The sequence below is a fragment of the Pomacea canaliculata genome, linkage group LG12 (assembly GCF_003073045.1).
Source record: "Pomacea canaliculata isolate SZHN2017 linkage group LG12, ASM307304v1, whole genome shotgun sequence".
Lineage (NCBI taxonomy): Eukaryota > Metazoa > Mollusca > Gastropoda > Architaenioglossa > Ampullariidae > Pomacea > Pomacea canaliculata.
In genome coordinates, this window is record NC_037601.1 from 23,299,358 (window position 1) to 23,323,296 (window position 23,939).

At 47.8% G+C, this 23,939-nt stretch overlaps 1 protein-coding gene across 1 annotated transcript in view; it reads right to left on the reverse strand.

Moving 5' to 3' along the window:
• Positions 1 to 23,939, reverse strand: part of LOC112553143 — a 38,819-nt gene that overhangs the window by 14,504 nt on the left and 376 nt on the right. The window contains exons 2-24 of the mRNA XM_025220167.1: positions 21,357 to 21,658; positions 18,498 to 18,756; positions 17,891 to 18,109; positions 16,763 to 17,078; positions 16,399 to 16,649; positions 14,552 to 14,596; positions 13,797 to 14,028; positions 13,244 to 13,419; positions 11,921 to 12,076; positions 11,186 to 11,212; positions 10,309 to 10,566; positions 9,280 to 9,585; positions 8,785 to 8,820; positions 8,309 to 8,449; positions 7,793 to 7,921; positions 7,288 to 7,314; positions 6,467 to 6,584; positions 4,773 to 4,912; positions 3,613 to 3,727; positions 2,685 to 2,814; positions 1,872 to 1,995; positions 1,067 to 1,181; positions 5 to 465 (exon numbers count right to left, since the gene is read on the reverse strand). Coding sequence (XP_025075952.1) covers positions 5 to 465; positions 1,067 to 1,181; positions 1,872 to 1,995; positions 2,685 to 2,814; positions 3,613 to 3,727; positions 4,773 to 4,912; positions 6,467 to 6,584; positions 7,288 to 7,314; positions 7,793 to 7,921; positions 8,309 to 8,449; positions 8,785 to 8,820; positions 9,280 to 9,585; positions 10,309 to 10,566; positions 11,186 to 11,212; positions 11,921 to 12,076; positions 13,244 to 13,419; positions 13,797 to 14,028; positions 14,552 to 14,596; positions 16,399 to 16,649; positions 16,763 to 17,078; positions 17,891 to 18,109; positions 18,498 to 18,756; positions 21,357 to 21,658 — 4,083 coding nt within the window. The remainder of the gene's footprint in view (positions 1 to 4; positions 466 to 1,066; positions 1,182 to 1,871; positions 1,996 to 2,684; positions 2,815 to 3,612; positions 3,728 to 4,772; positions 4,913 to 6,466; positions 6,585 to 7,287; positions 7,315 to 7,792; positions 7,922 to 8,308; positions 8,450 to 8,784; positions 8,821 to 9,279; positions 9,586 to 10,308; positions 10,567 to 11,185; positions 11,213 to 11,920; positions 12,077 to 13,243; positions 13,420 to 13,796; positions 14,029 to 14,551; positions 14,597 to 16,398; positions 16,650 to 16,762; positions 17,079 to 17,890; positions 18,110 to 18,497; positions 18,757 to 21,356; positions 21,659 to 23,939) is intronic.

Genomic DNA, 23,939 nt, shown 5'->3' on the forward strand with positions numbered 1-23,939 from the left:
AGCTAATGTGAAGCCAGGCACGATGCCAGGACCAAAGGTTTGACCGGGTACCGGGGTGATATATGGGGAATAGTTTGCCCTGGAGGCAGCGTTTCACCAGGTATCAAGGGGGCTGGTGTCTGATAGGGGGTAGGAGCATAGGTCATTCCGGGGGCTGGGGTGAGGTTCCATGGAATGGTGATCCCGGGAGCCAAGGTGGCACCAGGAACAATGCCTGGGGCCAGAGTCTGGCCAGGGGCTGGTGTCAGGTACGGAGGGATGGTCATTCCGGGAGCTAAGGTACCGCCAGGCAGGAGGCCGAGGACAGGGCTGGGGGTCATGTAGGGAATGGGGTAGGCACCAATGGTGTTGGACACTGTCTGCGACCCCACGACTGTCCCTACAGAGCAGCGCATGACCTTACAGCACTGGCCGGCTACAGTTGTCAGTGAACAGGCTGGCGGGATGTTGTAGTAGTCTGGACACCTGTAACACAGTGAACATGCTGATGACACGCTGTAACAGTCATGTAACACCTGTAACACAATGAACATGCTGATGACACGCTGTAACAGTCATGTAACACCTGTAACAACGAGTAGCTGTAGTCATGTGACTTCCATCATTACAAGCACGTGCTGTGACATGTCACAGTCAAGACACAGGCCCACAAGACACAGATGTAGTGTGTCAGCACGACACCATGCGGACTGGACGCACGGGTGTCTGCGACAACCACACGCAGCAAACGTGTCACGTGACCAGGACAGAGTGGCCAACACACTTGTCACATGCGCAGCTGTAATAACTGACAGCACACAGCTTGTCACAGTCATGACAGGGCTTCCACAGCTTGTCACCAGAGTCCGGGCCGACTGTCTCTGGTTCACATCCCATCTCGGGCACCCTGGGTATTTGTTGTGCACACACGTGGCACAGGTACAGGTAGCCGTGCGGTAGCCTTAGTTACTGGCTGTCTGCAGCGCCCTCTGTACACAACTACACAGCCTGACGCATGCGTAACTACTTGAGTTGTGTCTTCATTGACATCTGTAACATCGTTACACAACATCGTTACACAACTCACTTGCTGTCACATCGGTAGTAGCCGTAGGCCGCGTTCTCACACACACAGTGCTTGTCACAGCCGTCATCCCACGTCTCGCCCTGCTGGTAGGCCACGCCCTTGTACACACACACGTCTGTAACATAGCATAGTGTGTACACGTACATATACACACACACGTCTGTAACATAGCATAGTGTGTACACGTACACATACACACACACGTCTGTAACATAGCATAGCGTGTACACGTACACATACACACACACGTCTGTAACATAGCATAGGTTGTACACGCACACAAACACACGTGTGTAACATAGCATAGCTTGTAGGCCACGCCCTTGTACACACACACGTCTGTAACATAGCATAGCGTGTACACGTACATATACACACACTTCTGTAACATAGCATAGCGTGTACACACACACACAGACACAAACACGTGTGTAACTTGTCATAGCTTATACACGTATACACACACATCTGTAACAGCATAGCTTGTAGGCCACGCCCTTGTACACACACGTCTGAACATAGCATAGTAGCTGTACACAAGAAACATACACGGTCTGTACATAGCATGCCAGCTGTACGCACACAACACACGCGGTTGTGTGCCTGGTAACATGACATAGCTTTGAGGCACACGCCCCCCCTGTACACACGTGTGCGCCTCTTTGGTTGTTGCACACGTGTTCAGACAGTTTCCAATGTTGCTTGATGTAGAATATTCTCAAACATTAGACATATTGGGTCCAGTCTGATTGAAGTGGTTCAATATTAAAACATGTATACAGCCGATACACAACAGGAAACTCACCGTTAGCCCGACATTGCCGACACGACATACTGACAACAAGAAAAAATAGTTTAGGCAAGCGAGTGTCAGACCGCTCAGGTTCACGTTTCTTGGTCTTACCTGACATGGACAATCCATACTCATTCTGATCATCCTCATCATCTATGCTCAGTTCACCCTCATCCCTCATCCTCATCCTCACTTTTCATCACGAAAGTCTGGTGGCAATCGTTAGAGCGTCAGACGTGCGAGGAGCAGGCATTACAACTCACCACAGAGGGTTGGCACGGTCTCAGTCGGCAGTTGTCGTTGGATGCCCCCGCGGATACCTCGCCAACCACTGGTTTTGGTGCACCCCCGAGTCCGCCTGTGGCGAAGTCCTTGCAGATTGGATCAGCGGGAACCGTAACCGCACAAGCGGGGGACGCGTGACTCAACGTTGAGCCCTGCCTCATCGAGCCTGAACACCAACACAAGAAAACCGTGATCTCAGGTGCATCTCATCAGCGGTCATGACCTCAGCTGTGTCGGTCCCCAGGTCACTGACCTCAGAATTCGACCCCACATGGTTGACCCCCCGAATCAACACATCCGCCCTGCTCTCCCCCTAACATCCCCCTCAGGTCCTCAAATCTAACTTCGCTTCTAAAACACCTGTGTGACATTTGCACAACTCTAGCTTGCTGACGCGACAGCTATTCCGCTACATCGGCACGTAAATCTCGCCCGCAGCGTTGCACGCATGATAAGGACAGTGTAAGAGACGTTGTCATCACCACTGAAGGAATACCGAGCAGAACTGTGACTGTCGAGCTCGGTGACTCACGTTCAGGCCCCACTGGCGTGCCCCGAGCCGGTGAAGGTGCCCACCTGCGTGCTGAACTCACAGTCCGGTTTGGCGCAGCACTCGCCAGGTGCCCTCACCAGCTTGCAGATGGATGGAAGCGAGGTGTAGGTGGCGCACCTGTCCACAAGAGACAAAAGGTAAGAGTTAGCTGGCGACCGCGTGTCGACATGAAGCCGACGACGACTACAACTATGTACCACCTTTCTTTGGATCACCTGGCTTGTGACCTTTGTGTCACTGCAGCTGTCATCTGTGTGTCACACTCTCGCTGTTGGCGACTTTCCTCCTCATTGTAGCTCGCTGCTCACATGATCGCCCACGTGACGTACAAATCAGACGCCATTGGCCGATGTCACCAGACTGATCCTCAGAGACCAGTCACCGGGGTCCTTCATGCCAAGAGGAGTTCGTCTCGCTCGACTACACGAGGAGTTGCACGACTGACGTGTGTCACGCAGCTGTTTGTTGATGACACATCTCTATGGTTACAGCTGCTAATAGCTAATGGCTGCTGTTGATGAACATCTTCACCCGCTGCAGTCTGATTATTATCATTATAGAGCTTGACAAGGGCTTGGCTGTCCTAAGTAATGAGCCAATCAGTAGGAAGGTATCCTGTATCCTGTAGCATCCTATTCCTGATCATGTGCTGGTGTGTCACTTCTCACTCCTGGGGTCTGCCTGAGGCTACTACTGGACAGTGACGACAGGCTTCTGTGGTCAGTGGTCACGTGCCAATAGTCACATACAAGCGATAATATTCAAGGTTTATGTTAGCTTATATCACTTCTCAGCCACCTTGCACACCGCCATTACTTGTTAGTACTTCCTAGCTCAGGGGCGACAGCAGGTGACAGGGTGACACAAACAGCGACTACACGACTACACGACTACACGACTACACCAGCCACTCACTTGCTCTGGCAGGACCACAGACCCACTCGAGCGTCCTCACAGAAACAGTCGTAGTCACAGCCCACTGACCACGTCTGGCCCTGGTAGTAGCTGTTGCCGCTGTACACGCACACCTCTGAAACAGGTCACACCATGAGGCTAGACTAACTGAGACACGTCACACCATGAGGCTAGACTGACTGAGACACGTCACAACACGAGGCTAGAATAACTGAAACATGTCACATCATGAGGCTAGACTGAGACACGTCACACCATGAGGCTAGACTGAGACACGTCACACCATGAGGCTAGACTGACTGAGACACGTCACATCATGAGGCTGGACTGACTGAAACAGGTCACATGATGAGGCTAGAATAACTGAGACACGTCACACCATGAGGCTAAACTAACTGAAGCATGAGAGAGTTACCTGGCTCACCTGTGGCTACAGGTACGTCACGTAGACGTCGTAGAGAGTAGCGAGGTTGTGGACAAGTTAAAACAATAAAAAAATAGCGAATATTTGTTGTTGATTAGATTTAAAACTCGTGACTTGAACCCATTTCCTCCTGTCATGTCTGTAGTACTGCCCACTACTGTACTGCATACTGTATACTGTATACTGTACACTGTACACTGTATACTATACACTGTAACTGTATACTGTACTGCATCATGGTGACGTCAGGGCTAACCGTCTCACTCACTGTTGTGTCTGTAGTACTGCCCAGTGCTGTACTGTATATTGTATACTGTATATTGTACACTGTATATTGTATACTATACACTGTAACTGTACACTGTACACTGTACTGCAGCATGGTGACGTCAGGGCTAACCGCTCACTCACTGTTGTATCTGTACTACTACCCACTATTGCACTGTACTATACTATACTGTATACTATACACTGTATATTGTACACTGTATATTGTATACTATACACTGTAACTGTACACTGTACTGCAGCATGGTGACGTCAGTGGCTAACCGTCTCACTCACTGTTGTGTCTGTACTACTGCCCAGTGCTGTACTGTTGTATACTGTACACTATACATGGTGACGTCAGGGCTAACCGTCTCACTCACTGTTGTGTCTGTACTACTGCCCAGTGCTGTACTGTTGTATACTGTACACTATACATGGTGACGTCAGGGCTAACCGTCTCACTCACTGTTTCCGTTGAGGTCGCCAACGTTCTGGCCTGACGTGGTCTGGTAGCGAGCATCAAAGTTACACACGGGCTGTAGACAGCACTGGCCCTTCTGCTGCACCAGTGTACACTGGGGTGGTAGACTGTAGTACATCGGACACCTGTATATACACATCACAGTGTACACCTTAGTCACTGTATATACACATCACAGTGTACACAAGGGTCAGGTGTATACACATATTACATTGGACACTATGGTCAGGTGTATATAGACATCACAGTGTCCACCTTAGTCACTGTACACACATCACAGTGTACACTATGGTCAGGTGTATATAGACATCACAGTGTACACCATAATCACTGTATACACAACTCACAGTGTACACTATGGTCAGGTGTATATAGACATCAGTGTCCACCTTAGTCACTGTACACACATCACAGTGTACACCGTAATCACTGTATACACAACTCACAGTGTACACCGTAGTCAGGTTGTACATATAAATCCCAGTGTACACCTTAGTCACGGTCTACACACACATCACAAGCTACACGTTGTGGTGACAGCATAGGTTAAGGTCACAGTGTACACCAGTGCCACCGTACAACCATGTACATCAATGTCACATCTACCTGTATACATTCGTCGTGTACACCAGGCTCATGGTGCACGCCAAGGTGATCGTGTACTGAGCAGTGATACTGGCCAGTACTGGGTGTAATTGTAGGAGATACTGGCCAGTACTGGGTGTAATTGTAGGAGATACTGGCCAGTACTGGGTGTAATTGTAAGTGATACTGGCCAGTACTGGGGTGTAACTGTAGGTGATACTGGCCAGTACTGGGTGTAATTGTAGGTGATACTGGCCAGTACTGGGTGTAATTGTAGGAGATACTGGCCAGTACTGGGTGTAATTGTAGGAGATACTGGCCAGTACTGGGTGTAATTGTAGGAGATACTGGCCAGTACTGGGGTGTAACTGTAGGGGATACTGGCCAGTACATGGTGTAATTGTAGGTGATACTGGCCAGTACTGGGTGTAATTGTAGGTGATACTGGCCAGTACTGGGTGTAACTGTAGGTGATACTGGCCAGTACTGGGTGTAATTGTAGGTGATACTGGCCAGTACTGGGTGTAATTGTAGGAGATACTGGCCAGTACTGGGTGTAATTGTAGGAGATACTGGCCAGTACTGGGTGTAAATTGTAGGAGATACTGGCCAGTACTGGGGGTGTAACTGTAGGGGAATACTGGCCAGTACATGGTGTAATTGTAGGTGATACTGGCCAGTACTGGGTGTAATTGTAGGTGATACTGGCCAGTACTGGGTGTAACTGTAGGTGATACTGGCCAGTACTGGGTGTAATTGTAGGTGATACTGGCCAGTACTGGGTGTAATTGTAGGAGATACTGGCCAGTACTGGGTGTAATTGTAAGTGATACTGGCCAGTACTGGGGTGTAACTGTAGGTGATACTGGCCAGTACTGGGTGTAATTGTAGGTGATACTGGCCAGTACTGGGTGTAATTGTAGGAGATACTGGCCAGTACTGGGTGTAATTGTAGGAGATACTGGCCAGTACTGGGGTGTAACTGTAGGAGATACTGGCCAGTACTGGGTGTAACTGTAGGGGATACTGGCCAGTACTGGGTGTAACTGTAGGTGATACTGGCCAGTGCTATGACCAGGGGGCGCTGTACTCACTTGTTGTAACAGCGATACAGGCCGACACTGGCGTCCACGCACTCGCAGTCGTAAGCGCAGCCATCGGACCACTGCGCCCCCTGGCTGTAGGACTTGCCGTTGTAGAAACATTTGTTGACTGCAGGAAAGAAGGTTTGGTGACAGCACAGAGTTGACATTCACTTTACATCCTTCTGTCTCTCCGACTAATAGTCGCTTTAATTAAAGGTACACTAACACCTGTCATCAACAGCCCACTAACGGTTGTGCACTAAACACCTGTCATCAACAGCCCACTAACTGTTGTGCACTAAACACCTGTCATTAACAACCCACTAACTGTTGTGCACTAAACACCTGTCATCAACAACCCACTAACTGTTGTGCACTAAACACCTGTCATCAACAGCCCACTAACGGTTGTGCACTAAACACCTGTCATCAACAACCCACTAACTGTTGTGCACTAAACACCTGTCATTAACAACCCACTAACTGTTGTGCACTAAACACCTGTCATCAACAACCCACTAACTGTTGTGCACTAAACACCTGTCATCAACTCAAAAACCCACTAACTGTTGTGCACTAAACACCTGTCATCAACAGCCCACTAACTGTTGTGCACTAAACACCTGTCATTAACAACCCACTAACTGTTGTGCACTAAACACCTGTCATCAACAGCCCACTAACTGTTGTGCACTAAACACCTGTCATCAACAACCCACTAACTGTTGTGCACTAAACACCTGTCATCAACAACCCACTAACGGTTATGCACCAGTCAACACTGTCATCACTACTTCAAATGAAGCTCATTAATGTAATGGACAACTTACAGTAGCTGGTCCCCACGACGTTAGAAACTGCAACAAACAAACAAACAAACAAACAAAATATTATTGGCTATTTCCCTCTATAACATAAAGTGCAGAGCCTGTGTTTCACAGGTGAGAGCAGGTTGAGCTGCAACTTCACCTGACAGTTATGAATCGAGTGACACAGGTGTTGTGACATGTGGTCAGAAAGCAGGAGTGACTGAAGTGAACATGTCTACCCACACGATGTGGATGTCTGTCACAATGTCTGTCACAATGTCTGTCACAATGTCAGACAGCTGAGACAGTGACATGGAGAGTGTGACATGACCCTGACGATGCCAGCGATATAACAAAGTGCTCGAACCTCGTCAACCCAGTGTACACTGTACCCGCAGAATGTATATTACCTACTTCCCTCCATGCTCTACATTTGTTAACGAACTGTAATATTCTTTGTGGGGTGGGGGCTGCAGGTATTCCGTCACTCAGGTGAAAGCACACCTGGCGCAGGTGGACCACTCACCGCAGTAGCCGCAGTACTTGCGGCAGTTGTCCAGCGCCCAGGCCTGGTACAGTCCGCACGACTCCAGCGCATACGACGCACAGTTGCTCAGCTTGTCCTCGCAGGGGGGAGGCACCGTGGGGAACGAGGCTGACGACAGACAGACGAGGTCAGGGGTCAGCCAGTCGGTGACGTCACATTAGTCACGATTAGTCTGTCCCTGCGCCAGCGCCATGACGGTGGCTGATTGTTTATTGTCTTTGTCAAACATCAGATGACAAGTCTTCTCTGGACACAAGACAGCGGTGTTCTGAGCCTCAAACTCACAAGTCGCTGTCATGTTTTATTATTTTAGTTGTACGCGGCTTGAGATCCAGTTAACGACTTTGTATCACCTTCACAAGGACAGTATTACCTGACAACTGTCCGGTACCATGGGTTTTAGAATAAGCCTGCCTTAGACGAAGTGTGTCTAGTGTGTGTAGACAATGAGCACACGAGTGACTCAGTGACTCAGCAGGCAACAAACAGACTCACTGGCACAGATGGCGCAGTAGCGCTGACAGTTCTGGGTGGCCCACTGCGGGTACAGGGTGCAGGCGGTGAGGTCGTACTGTCCACAGTTGGGCAGCGTGTCGTGACAAGGGTCCACCACCACGGGGCTGGAGGTGCTGGCTGCTGACACCATGTTAGTCACAGTAGTGTGTCTGTCTCTCTCTCACACACGCACACACACACTCTCACACACACACCAGGACGCACGAGCACGAATACACACTCAAAGGGGGAAAACAAATGTCTATGTTCACTCTGACCATATTTTCAACGATTCACAAATTGTTTGAAATAAGTAATTTTTAAATTATAACACGAGAGAAAGTAGCTCGGCCTCATTATGCACCGCGAGATGTTGGTGCTACAAATACTCACAGGGGTACACGGGTAGTTACACCCAGTGACAGGTGAAACACTCAGGCTACAGACAGCACGGCCATGTGCTAGTCAATACTTACGAGCAGACGTCAAAGGAGGAAGAGACGCAGGAATGACTGTCAAAGAAACAATCAACATATAAATACAAATAAAGAATTTGTTTAGCATGGCATCATTCTGTCAACATCGTCTTGAGTGGCCCTAGTGTCTGGCTGTAGTCTGCCTGTGCTCATGTCATGACAGTACCTCCCTGTCGTGTCCCCCCACATGCTGGGGTCACTACTGGGGGCGTCTGGCAGCACCGCGACACTCCTACATTCTAAACTGTCCGTACACGTGTCCGGAAATAGAAACTGGGAGAAAGGTGAAAAATTATAGCACCTCCCAATGCGTAGCCTCACAAATAATAACAATAACAACAACAATAATAATAACAGCAACAATAATAATACAGACAACTCTCAGTCAAGAAGACGCAATCCGTTTTACAAAAACAAAACACTCAAAAAACTACTACTACTACTACTACTACCACTACTACTACTACAGCCAGGTGATGAAATCCTCGGCCTCACCGCTGCAGGCCTGCTCCTGGAACAAGGCCTTGATGTCCGACAGTTTGGAGAAGTCGTCGACGGTGAAGACGTGGTTGGTGTCGGGGTCGGTGGCGATGGCGTTGAGCTCGGTGCGGGAGATGCCGGAGCCCACACCCACAGAGAAGAGCGTGATGCCGGCTGCTCGTGCTGCCTGCGCCTGCGCCATGGTGTCGTCCGGGCGGTTGGAGTTGCCGTCTGTGATGATGATCCCGATGTTGGGGACCCCTGGGCGGTCACCGTTAGCCTGGTTAAACATGGTGTCCTTCAGGTACTTGATGGCATCCCCTGCTCACACAATCACGTGACAGGAAGTATTGTAGCTGCAGTCCTCGCCGCCATTATGGAAGTCTTATCTGAGCAATAATGTTTCCATAGTAAGTGTCATCTGTCATCATGTCAAAACTGGTATTTGTGGAGGAAAACAGCGGAGCTGCCAAATGACATGCAAATGTCTCCTTGATGCAAACATTGTGTGTCTGATGTAGAATCAGAGAAACAAATCCCTGAAGGAAAATTGTTTATCATAATCGACTGTTCCTACAATCGATTGCATTGTTATTACTGTATGTTGGTGGGTGTGTCTACGCTGCATAGTGACAACAACAACAATGTGATCAGCCACAGAATGTTTGTCAACTCATATGAGTTCCAGAAAGACAACATGAACAGAAACCATTTTGTCAATTAACTTTCTTGTAGCTGAGTAAACATAGATAAAACTGTATACTGAATGCGTCTGGAACAGACGACAAAGCGATGGCAAAGACAATAACAAGCGGCAACATGGCTGCCGAGGAATGTGACAATCAATGGCTGTCACCATTCACATGCTAGGACATGGCCCTGGTGGGCACCTGCTGAGACTGATCAAACATTCCGACCTGAGTGAGATCCCTGTCGAGATGACTGACTGAAGTGGATGACATTCTGGTCCTAGCATGCCAGTGAGCATTACATACAGGTCATGACCTGCTAGTATGAATGACCTCTGAACTACAAGTCTCTGACCTGTGTTGGTGCCACCAGAGCGGTAGGGAATGTTGTTGACAGCAGCAAGGACCTCGGCCTTGGTGTTGTACTTGTTGAGGTGGAACTCCGTGTAGGGGCGACTGGAAAACTCCTCCACGCCAATGCGGATTCGATCCTGGGCGACATCGAAGTCCTTGACCATGCTGTTGACGAAGGACAAGAGCAGCTTGAAGTTGGAGGGGCCGACACTGCCAGACGAGTCCAGCATGAAGACCATGTCCGCCTGGGCGCCGCAAGCTGGGCAACACCGGACACTGACTGTTACATCACCTCGCCTCACAGCACAACACATTACGTCACACTGACGGTTACATCGCAACACAACCACATCACAATAATGGTTACATCACCTCACAGCACCTCACAACACAGCCACGTCACACTGACGGTTACATCACCTCGCAGCACAACCACGTCACACTGACGATTACATCACCTCACAGCACAATCACGTCACACTCACGGTTACATCACCCTGCTGCACCAGTTCCTCCTAACAATAAAGCGCGGCCTGTTGTTTAGTTTCTTAAAGGGAGGGATGCGCCTTCTTCACACAAAGCACACTTCATCCATACTCCTGGACACTTGTCAACAATTTACACCTGTACAAAGCTCTGTTAACGTAAACAAGGTAACACAATGAACGAAGAGTGTGACGAAGTACTGTGGACTGTGCCACGAAGTTTCGGTTGTGCTGTGGACTCAGTGCTGCTCTTCTTGTCGAACCCTCCGCTTCTCCTCTCCCCCCACCCACTCCCACCCACTCCTACCCACCCCACCAAATACCTTTCAACTCTTGCTCAGTCTCACCCGGTGTCGTGTACGTCACAACCTTACTTTACAACTGCTTACTTACTTTTCTGTGAAGGCGGCTGTTGCACCTCTGAAAACAGTCGAAATGAGAAGGGAAGTGCAGATGACATGAAGACAAAGGAGAAACAGTTGCAAAGTTGCAAAACACAAAGGCGTGCGCGTGTGCGTGTGTGCGTGCGAATACTGATAACACTGACATGTGTGCATAGACTATGTATATCTACTGGAATATTAGCTAAATGTCAGCACAAGAGCTCACTGATGACAGGCTTGCAATGTAAGTGTGTGTGTGTGTGTACTGCTTGCGATGTCACAAGTGTGTGTCTGTGTGTGTGTGTGTGAATAAGTGTCAGTGTAAACATCATCTCATCATCTTTGTCTCCTTACATGTCGATACAGCCTGTTACCTGTTCGGCAGCGCGTAAAATACACAGTAGCAGTTGTCTGACTACAATACATCACAGCACACCATGCCAGGTGGACATCTGGTCTGACTATACGTCACAGCACCCCGTGCCAGGTGGACATCTTGTCTGACTATACGTCACAGCACCCCATGGGACATCTGGTCTGACTATACGTCACAGCACCCCATGGGACATCTGGTCTGACTATACGTCACAGCACCCCATGGGACATCTGGTCTGACTATACGTCACAGCACCCCATGGGACATCTGGTCTGACTATACGTCACAGCACACCGTGCCAGGTGGACATCTGGTCTGACTATACGTCACGAGGGTACCGTCTGCCTGTACGTCACTGTCCAGACTCACGCTCGCAAGCCTTGGCGGCCAGCAGGCCCTGCAGGGACTTGAGGGAGTCAAAGGTCGCCGCTTTGTACACGTTCTGGCTGTCGGGGTCCGAGGCGATGGAGTTGAGCTCGTTGTCGTCCACGGCTGTCCCCACGCCGATAGCCAGCATGTGAATACCTGCATGTCACATTCACACACCTTGTAGCTAGTCTCAAACAGCTAGCAGCTAGGTCACAGACTAGTACTTGGATAGCTTACTAGTGACGTGTTATCTCTTTCCTTAGTTTGTAAGACTTGGTAGAATTCACCACGGTGTGTGAATGTCATGAGTGTAATAACTGACTGACAATACATGTATATGATGTGTGCGTGGCGTAGCTATACTAACGAGCATGGCCTAGATATGGTCACTGTGATAACATGATGTGCGGGACATAGCTATGGTCACTGTGATAACATGATGTGCGTGACATAGCTATAATAACGAGCATGCATTAGCTATGGTCACTGTGATAACATGACGTGTGTGACATAGCTATGATAACGAGAATGGCATGGCTATGATAACTGTAATAACATAATGTGCGTGACATAGCTATGATAACTGTAATAACATGACGTGTGTGACATCGCTATGATAACTGTAATAACATGATGTGCGTGACATAGCTATGATAACTGTAATAACATTATGTGCGTGACATAGCTATGATAACTGTAATAACATGATGTGCGTGACATAGCTATGATAACTGTAATAACATGATGTGGGTGGCATAGCTATGATAACGAGCATGGCATAGCTATGGTCACTGTAATAACATGATGTGCGTGACATAGCTATAATAACGAGCATGGCATGGCTATGATAACTGTAATAACATAATGTGCGTGACATAGCTATGATAACTGTAATAACATGACGTGTGTGACATCGCTATGATAACTGTAATAACATGATGTGCGTGACATAGCTATGATAACTGTAATAACATTATGTGCGTGACATAGCTATGATAACTGTAATAACATGACGTGTGTGACATCGCTATGATAACTGTAATAACATGATGTGCGTGACATAGCTATGATAACTGTAAACATTATGTGCGTGACATAGCTATGATAACTGTAATAACATGATGTGCGTGACATAGCTATGATAACTGTAATCACATGATGTGTGTGACATAGCTATGATAACGGTAATCACACAATGTACACATGGATAGCTATAAGAACTAAAATCTTGGTTTCATTGTCAGAAACAGTTAGTGCAGCAAAGTGACAGGGAAGCTGAATGCAGGAATGGTGATGACCAAGTGCCAAGTGTCGCTGCTTCACCTGCATCACGTGCGGCCTTGGCGGCAGCGGTTGTGCTGGTGGGGCTGTTGGACTTGCCGTCGGTGACGACGATGGCGATCTTGGGCACACCTGCACGCTGCCCGGCGGCCGCGGAGAAGCTCTGGGCCGTCATGCTGGAGATGGCGGCGCCGGTGTTGGTGGTGCCCCCGGTGTAGCTGTTACAGTCGTCAGGCTGCAGTGAGCGCTACTCATCGTGGCAAGTAAGGGGTGCGTGCGTGTGTGGGTGCGTGCGTGCGTGCGTGCGTGATGACCGCACGTGTGGCTGTATGAAGTCAAGTCAGCATTACATTAACTGTGTGACACCTGACACAGGTAAGTGAGGAGCGTGTCTACCAAAGACTGGACACGTGCAACTTAATGTCTACGCCTGACTAGAGTTCGTAATAGACAATGATTGATAATAAGTCGGTGAGTATTTGTTGCCTGTGCATAGGGCACTTAATTGTCAGGGGAAGACTGTGCATAGGGCACTTGTCACCGGAAGCTGTCTACAGGAAGGAGCGTGTGCGCATGACAAGACAAGGGAGCTCACTGGATGCCGTTGACGGCGGCGCTGATCTGCTGCGCGGTGGCGAGCTGCCCCAGGGTGAACTCGGAGGTGAAGGAGGTGGAGAAGGTGTCCACGCCCACCTGCACGTCGTTGGGGCCGATGTGGAAGTTGTTGGCCACGTCCTTGACGAAGTCGAGCATCTTGTTGAAGTTGGCCTGCCCCACGCTGCCGGACTTGTCCAGCAGGAACACGATGTCGGCCTTGCCGCCACAACCTGCCGGGTAGTCAGCCACCCTGTGAGGTCGGGTGCACACCCGGCGTTGCTAGCAGCCTGGTGCGTGTCTGGGTGTTTACATCCACGTCTGTGTGCAGCATGTGTGTGTCTGTGTGTCTGTGTTGTGTGTGTCTGTGGGTGTGTCTGTGTGTCTATGTGTTTGTATGTGTGTCCTGGTGTTTACATCCACGTCTGTGTGCAGCATGTGTGTGTGTCTGTGTGTCTGTGTGCAGCCTGTGTGCAGCCTGTGGGTGTGTCTGTGTGTCTGTGGGTGTGTCTGTGTGTTTTTGTGTGTCTGTGAGTGTGTCTGTGTGTTTGTGTGTCTGTGTGCAGCCTGTGTGTGTCTGTGGGTGTCTGTGTGTTTGTGTGTGTCTGTGGGTGTGTCTGTGTGTCTGTGTGTCTGTCTGTGTGTGTTTGTGTGTGTCTGTGGGTGTGCCTATGTGTCTGTGTGTTTGTGTGTCTGTTTGTGTGTGTTGTGTGTGTCTGTGTGTCTGTGTGTGTGTGCGGCAAGTGCGACACTTACTTGCGTTGTGTGGAGGCTGCGTGGCCGTTGTCAGGGTGGGCTTGACTGCAGCCACAGAAACATCGACATCAGCGCGTGTTTGAACTGGCTGTCCTTTATATCTCTATATCTATATCTCTCTATCTCTCTATCTCTCTATATCGCTATATCTCTATCTCTCTATCTCTCTATATCGCTATATCTCTATATCTATATCTCTATATCTCTATCGCTATATCTCTATATCACTATATCTCTATCGCTATATCTCTATATCACTATATCTCTACATATCTATATCGCTATATCTCTATCTCTCTATCTCTCTATATCGCTATATCTCTATCTCTATATCGCTATATCTCTATATCACTATATCTCTATATCTCTATCGCTATATCTCTATATCACTATATCTCTATCGCTATATCTCTATATCACTATATCTCTACATATCTATATCGCTATATCTCTATATCACTATATCTCTATCTCTATATCTCTATCTCTCTATATCGCTATATCTCTATATCTGTATATCTCTATCGCTATATCTATATCTCTATCTCTATCTCTATCTCTATATCTCTATATCTCTATATATCTATATCGCTATATCTCTATATCACTATATCTCTATATCTATATCTATATATCTCTATCGCTATATCTCTATCGCTATATCTCTATATCACTATATCTCTATCTCTATATCTATATCTCTATATCTATATCTCTATATCTCTCTATATATCTATATCGCTATATCTCTATCTCTCTATATATCTATATATCTATATCGCTATATCTCTATCTCTCTATATATCTATATATCTATATCGCTATATCTCTATCTCTATATCTCTATATCGCTATATCTATATATCTCTATCGCTATATCTCTATCTCTCTATATATCTATATCGCTATATCTCTATCTCTATCTCTATATCTCTATCTCTCTATCTCTATATCTCTATATCTCTCTATATCGCTATATCTCTATCTCTATATCTCTATATCACTATCGCTATATCTCTATATCACTATATCTCTACATATCTATATCGCTATATCTCTATATCACTATATCTCTATATCTCTATCTCTATATCTCTATCTCTCTATATCGCTATATCGCTATATCTGTATATCTCTATCGCTATCTCTATATCTCTATATCTCTATATCTCTATCTCTATCTCTATATCTCTATATCTCTATATCGCTATATCGCTATATCTCTATATCACTATATCTCTATATCTATATCTCTATATCTCTATCGCTATATCTCTATATCACTATATCTCTATCTCTATATCTCTATATCTATATCTCTATATCTCTCTATATATCTATATCGCTATATATCTATATCGCTATATCTCTATATCTATATCGCTATATCTCTATCTCTATATCTCTATATCGCTATATCTCTATCACTATATCTCTATCTCTATATCTCTATATCTCTATCTCTCTATCTCTATATCTCTATCTCTATATCGATATATCGATATATCTATATATCTCTATCGCTATATCTCTATCTCTCTATATATCTATATCGCTATATCTCTATCTCTATATCTCTATCTCTCTATCTCTATATCTCTATATCTCTAGGGTGACATACAGCTATTAGCTATTCTCACTGAATCTTTGGGTCACAAGATGGAGCACAACCTTTCAGAAGTGGTTATAAATGCATTGAAAATGTATGAAAGTGGTAATAGTATGGTAATAAAGGGTATTAACGTGGTATTAAATGGTATTAGAGTTGTATTAAAAGGGTAATAAATGGTATTCAAGGGGTAGGAAAGTGGCTCATCAAGACCAGCCCGACTTTCGAGGGTTTCTACCTTCACACGCCTTCTGTTGTAGCGCTCCTTTGATGAGGTCGAGGGCATCGAAGCTGCTGACGACGAACACGTGTTGGCTGTCGGGGTCTGTGGCCATGGCCTTCAGCTCCGTCTCGCGGGGTCCCGTGCCGACCCCGATGGAGAAGACGGTGACCCCCTTGTCCCGTAGCCGCTGCGCTTCTTGAGCCGTTGCTGCGGGGTCCTGCGACTTGCCGTCCGTGATGACGATGGCGATCTTGGCGGCGTTGGCCCTGTAAGCACGCAATTGTCACAGTGGACCACGAGCTCGACAACAACACGTGCAACCAGCAACGGTCAGTCCACAGAGCCCCAGGTGGTTGCCTGAGGAGCTACGTCTGCTTACCTGGCGCCGTTGGCAGCGGTGAAGCTGGTGTCCGTGACGTACTTGAGCGCCAGGTGAGTGTAGGTGTTTCCTTTGGTGTACTGAGTTCTGTCTATGGCGCTCTCGACGTCAGCCTTGTTGGTGTACCTGTTCAGGTGAAACTGCAGGTAGGGCTTTGTGTCGAACGTAATCATGCCGATTTGGAAGTCGTTAGGACCGACGTTGAAGCCGTTGACCATGTTGTGAACAAAGGAAAGGGTCTTGTTGAAGTTGTCGTCGCCCACAGAGCCAGATGCGTCCACGATGAAGACAATGTCAGCTGGCTGCAGCCCGCACCCTGACAACAGGCAGCATGGCGATCACCTTCAGACAGGTCATCTCTGAGATTCTATAAGCAGGTGAAGTGGCTTGGAGACAGCTGACAACATGGCTTTCACTCACATTTTCCTCAGAGCAGTTGCAACAAAATCACTATCTAGACTTGACAGCCTGCAATGCCTGCATCACCAAAGCAACAAAACAGCGGGACACGTAGACACGACAGCTGGACACTTAGAGTAGACACGACAGCGACACACGTAGACACGACAGCTGGACACACGTAGACACGACAGCTGGTCACACCTAGACACGACAGCTGGACACTTAGAGTAGACACGACAGCTGGACACACGTAGACACGACAGCGGGACAAGTAGACACGACAGCTGGACACTTAGAGTAGACACGACAGCGACACACGTAGACACGACAGCTGACACACGTAGACACGACAGCTGGTCACACCTAGACACGACAGCTGGACACTTAGAGTAGACACGACAGCTGGACACACGTAGACACGACAGCGGGACAAGTAGACACGACAGCTGGACACTTAGAGTAGACACGACAGCGACACACGTAGACACGACAGCTGGAGCAAGCTGTGTTTTTTTTAGAATCAGGACAATAGGAAGAGGTCAACATCAATTAACACACTCAGGGTCAACGTTAACACACTCAGGGTACAACTAGGGGTCAAGACGCTCACGGAATGGGAGGACAGAGCAGCGAGACACCAAAAGGCCAACTGGACAGTGAAACATTAATTAATTAGTGGGAGGTGACACTAGGGGTGGACATGGTGTAGCTTGTTGCTCTCTGTACCTGGAACGGCAGTGGCGGTGACTGGCGCTGGTGTAGGTCGTGGCGTTGTGGCGCAGGGGCTGGTGTTGCAGGTGTTGGTCTCTCGCGCGCTGCCTTGACAGTCTTGGCCGCCATTGGCAGGGGCGGGGTTGGTGCACGTCCTCTCCCTGTACTGTGTGCCCCCACCACACGACACCGTGCAGGGGCTGTACGAGCCCCACGGGCTCCAACCGCCGTCCACTGCAACACGACAGTCAGTCGCAAAACAGCCGCCACCGACACCTGCAGCCTACATCAGCAGCAACAACAGTAACACCACATCGACAGGTGAGCCGCCACAACTATTCTTGCCCTCCACGCACCCAGGGACGGAGGTGTACACTTCCTGCTAGTCGCGGACCTTTGCTAAGTTACCTTTGAGCACAGATTTTATTACTCGTTCTTATTGTTACATGACTGCTGTTTACAACGGTCAGTTACACCTGAATGACTAGGAGTGAGTAACACCTGTTGTCTACCTGCTGATTACCTAGTCATACCTGCTGAGCTAATCTACTCTAAGGGAGGCTGCTAGTCACCGGGACTTGTCCGACTCTCAGTCAAGATGTTCATCCACTCAGTCTCGCACCTTCACAGGCAGTCTTCCTGAGCTGTGCCTGGATGCTGTCGAGGGCATCGAAGTTGGTGACGGTGAAGACGTTGCTGCTCTTGGAGGCGATGGCGTTGAGCTCGGCCTGGTCCACGGTGCTGCCCACGCCCACGGCGAAGACGTTGATGTTGGTCTTGTGCAGCTCCGCCGCCTGCGCCAGGGTGGCGCTCTTGTTGTTGGACTGACCGTCAGTCACCACGATCAGGATGTTGGCCACCCGGTCACGATCCCCATGAGCCTGCAGACAGGTGTCAGCAGGTGTCACAACCTGTGCTGAGGTGTGTCACAGTTGTCACAGCCTGTGCTGAGGTAAGTGTTACAGTTGCCTTATGTAGGACTTGATGGTCATAGTTTATAGATACAGTCAGTGAAAGAGGTTTGTGATGAAGACAAGGTGCTGGTCACTACCTGTGACGTGTAAGACTCACCCTCACACACACACACACCGATAAGTGATCATGTTGTCTTTACATGACCAAAAGTACATTTTTCAGTCACACCACCTTTCAACCACAAAACCTGTTTCGTACTTCGGAATCTTAACCACTAAAGGTAACTCAGTGGACTCGTGGACTCGTGGACTCTTGGACTCTTTGAGTTCTGTGGGTGAGCACTACATTACTGTTAATACTTGTTATTCACTGAATGCCCTCCATCACGATTACAACCGCCTCCCTTTTCTTCGCGAGGTTTACCCCCACAGAGTTCAAGGGGCAGCTTACCTCCACACTTTGACCCTGGGATTAATTGTATAAATAAATAAACTGTTGGCCTGGGTCAGCGACTGGCTCCCACTTGGTAACTACGGCCCTACGGGTGGACTGTTTCCTTGGTCACGTGCACACTACCCGCTACATGTAACAACTGCTGCCTGCAGTACAGTGCACCCGGGATAAGTAGGATTCTGTGGGGGTTAGTGTGTTGCAGCTGGTGGGAACGTTTGTAAAGTCAATTTATAATCTTGGGTCTGTCAGGAACTGTAGACAGCGGCAAGACTCAGACAGCAGACAGCAAGTCCTTATCTGTCTGTCAGCCACCAAACTGTTATCTTCACCCCACCAGGGCACTAGCATCAGGGCGGTCCGTGTCATGATGGCTTATCATCCATCCTGCGTCAACAGGTGTATATTTATATATAAACATCTATGTCCATCGACATCTACGTCCTTGATGACGTACATGAAACTTCACTGATGGCTTTGGTCCACGTGGTCTTACAAGGCGAGGGGTGGGCCCCCTCTCTCCACTGTCAATATGAGACACACTCTCTGAACTGATTGACGAGCTTAGATTCTACAGACTAATAAAAATGATGATGATGATAATAATAATAATAATATAGCCATAAATAATATAATAAATAAAATAATAATATGTGCTTTCTATGGAGCATAATCATGCTCACCAGAGAGCATGCTCTCGCCGTTTAGGACAATGAATTATGAGACATGGACATAATGCGAAGGATGGAAGGAGAAACAACTCTGCAGACAAGTAATAAAAGACAAACATGGAAGACACACAAAGATCTGTAGAGGAAGACGAAGACGCGGACTAGTCACGTGACTATAATCCCAACTGCTGACAGCCATGTTGACTGGTGTAGAGAGTGCTGCTAGTAGAACACCTGTGTTTAGTTGTTTTATGTGTTGCTATCTGCTGGCTTCCCAACAACATGGCGAAGTGTAACGGTGCAGTGGCCTCTGCTGACTCACGGCCTCTTACACAAAATGAAGATGTATAATTATTTTACAGCCGACAGAAGCTGTTACACAACGGTGGTCTAGCAAACGGACAATGAACAGCAAACTTATCATGCATGCAGTCTTCACACAATCCTTACTCCTATTTTTCTTCTTCTGTCATGTCTTCAATATGTTTTTTTCTGGGCCTTTCATATTCATATTCATATTTCTACTCATATTCCTATTCATATTCATATTTCTACTCATATTCCTATTCCTACTCATATTCCTATTCATATTCATATTCCTACTCATATTCCTATTCATATTCCTATTCCTACTCATATTCCTATTCCTATTCCTATTCATATGGCAAGTTTGAGAAATATTTCCTGACATTTATATCTGTGTAACCTCAGGCACTCACACAAGGCCTCGCTTGGTCATGTCTTTCACTGGCTTGTCCTTCATTGCCACCAACCTCGGGGCAGCTTGAGTTGAAGTCCTTTTCTGTTTCCTACAAAGTTAGTTTGCCTTGGTATATCTGTGTGCTCTAAGTTGCTTTGTTTCTTTTTCTTCAAGTGAACCGCGAGTGGTTCTGCTTATTTCCCACACGTCCGGTCCTATGGCAGGTTATGTAAGAGGTCATGAGTTTTTGTAGGACATTGATCTACTGACATCCCATAATATAGCAATGTTACGAATAACATCTGTTTGTGACCATCTCTCAGAACAAAGATAATGCAAGAATGGTTGCAAACTGAGGTCTGGAGATGTCAACCCAGAGGACGCCCCCATGGCACGTGACTCGAGCAGAAGTAACTGATGGAGGGTTAATCCAAGGATCGGTGCCGAGGTTCGGCGTTTCCCGTTATGCCACCTGGAGTTTTTCTCTTTTAAAAATAGTTCGTCGAATTTTCAATAGCTGTATTTAAATTTTAAAACTCAGTACGGAAAAATTGCTCATCTTCCCTAACACCAAATGTCAGTCCAGATGGTGACACGCCAGCCGCCAGCCGAGATGGTCTGGTGTATCTTTTGACATGCTGGCAGCTACTGGTGCATACTTACAGACATTCACACATGTACACGTGACCACAGTGAGGCTGCCTGATGGCGCCCCCGTGACGTGACGTGACGTGACGTGACGTACCGCAGTGAAGGCGTTCTGGCGTGCGAACTGCAGGGCCTCGTCCGTGTGGGTGCTGCCGGCGGGGTAGCGGATGGCGTTGATGGCCGTCAGCAAGGACGCCCTGTCCAGGTGCTGGTTCATCCAGAACTCATTGTGCACGTGAGTGTCGAAGACAGCCACGCCGATCTGCACGCCATTGGGTCCGATCTCAAAGTCGTTGGCGAATTTGGCCACAAAAGCTCTGACTTTGGCAAAATTAGTCGCCTGCACACTGCCGGAGGAGTCCAACAGAAATTCGATGTCCGCCGGCAAATTGCCGCACCCTGCAAAATATTGAGTTCATACAAACTCAGCAAGTCAGAGAATATGACATGACACGTGTCAGTACGAATGTCTGAGTCAGTGCTTCATTTCACTCGGCCACAGTAGCTCGCTCTAATAAACTCAGTCAAAGAAACAGACCAGAACACATGGACAGAGGAGAACATGAAGAACACAAGAAAGTGCAAGCACCATCACTGGTGGGGGGAGTGTGAGGGTACTAGCAGTTGGGGGGAGTGCTGGTCTAGCAGGTGGGGGGAGTGCTGGTACTAGCAGTTGGGGGAGTGCTGGTACTAGCAGTTGGGGGAGTGTGAGGGTACTAGCAGTTGGGGGGAGTGCTGGTACTAGCAGGTGGGGGAGTGTGAGGGTACTAGCAGGTGGGGGGAGTGCTGGTACTAGCAGGTGGGGGAGTGCTGGTACTAGCAGGTGGGGGAGTGCTGGTACTAGTAGGTGGGGGGAGTGATGGTATTAGCAGACGTTGGTAGTCGTTGTGTTGTTTTTATGAGAAGATTGTTTGTAACACAGGATGATTTGCAGTTTCTCGCAGAACTTAAGCAGACTTGTAGAATTACTGAGATGTTGCTGTTATATTTGTAGTTTGCGAAGGTTTGTCACCAATAGTTTATCTTGCTATTCGCGCGTGTCGCCGTAAGAATTTCAACTCTTAAAGATTTGCAGAAGCTTCGACCATTCCATGACAATGACAGCCTCCTAGTGAACATCACCTTCGACTTTGTTCTTTTTCCGACATCATTAAAATGTTTCTACACCTGTCCGCATGTCACGGAGGGGTGACATTGAATGCACCCGGTGTACATGAGTCAGCACGAGTTGAGCAAGCAGCGGCGAGAGCATGAGTAACAATTCTCCACTTACTAGTTTAGAATATTCTAGAAGAGGATAGCGAGATAATATACTTAACCGTCCTTTTCCAGGGAAACACGGCAAAACACTAAGTGTGGGGCAGTGGAGGCTGTCTGCCGGGCAAGAAGCTAAGCCTGGCAAGATGGAGCTAGGCTCAGATGAAGCTAAGTCTGGCAAGATGGAACTCGACTAAGATGAAGCTAAGTCTGGCAAGATGGAACTCGACTAAGATGAAGTAACCCACAGAGTTTTACTTCTCACGGAGACCCGGGAGATGCCAAGACGACGTGTGGGCGAAGTGGGAGTTGTGTATTCCTAGCAAGGCACAGAAAATAAGTCTAGGAGCGACCCTAGGAACAACTGATCGTAGAAGAAGAAACAAACCGTAGACTGACGGATTCGATATGACTCACCCAAGAGTCGGACTTACACAGACGAGGGTTTGGTCGCCCGTCCACAGGGGGCGACACCGGACTTCAACGTCTGTCTCCTTGAGGTGGCGTCTGTTGTTAGATGTTGGTGGGATGTGTAATATATATGTATGTATGCAGGGCCGAGCTTAGGGGCAATCAGACGAGGCATCTGCCTAGGGCCCCGCACATTTCATTAAATAACAACCGTGGCGATCGTGGTGTCAAGGGCCCCGCACATACCCTATGCCTCGGGCCCCGCGGGGGGTAAGAACGGGCCTGTGTGTATGTGTGTGTGAATTCAGGGAACATCAGTGGAAGTGACTGCCCCTGTGTAGTGAGTACAGCCTGTGTGAGGTTGTTCCACAGCGACAGCGGGTATGCCACCAACTAATTCCCGTTATGCTTCAGATCAGGCTGACTAACTATTGAAAAAAACTCAACTTTTGTTAGTACGACATGAATAGTTACAACTGTTTTGTAATTATAAGGAGTGATGCTTGCATACAACTGAGCTGAGACTTTGTTTCTTTTACCTTCATCGTGTATTTTTAAGATGGAGAGGGAGGCTGTTCCATAGCACCCTCCCTGAGTATTTCAAACTTGATTTAAAAAGGTCTTGTCTAGGAATGGGGATATGTGACAGGGGTAGATAGATATATAGTGACATGTCGGATATAGTGACGGGTGTAGATATAGTGACATGTCGGATATAGTGGCATGTGAGGATATACTGACATGTGTAGACTGTCACAGATCCTCACTCGTGCGCCAAACACACACAACCGCCCGGATATTAGCGAATTCTTGTCCCTTCTGTACCTGATCTGACAACCTGTCATTGTCACTATATCCACACATGTCTGTATATCCAATTATGTCTGTATGTGCACACACGTCACTTTGTCTATACCTGTCAGTATATGAACACATGTCAACATATGCACACATGTCCACGGCCTACTTATACACGTGTGTCTGAAGTGTTGGCAGATGTTTCTTCAACATC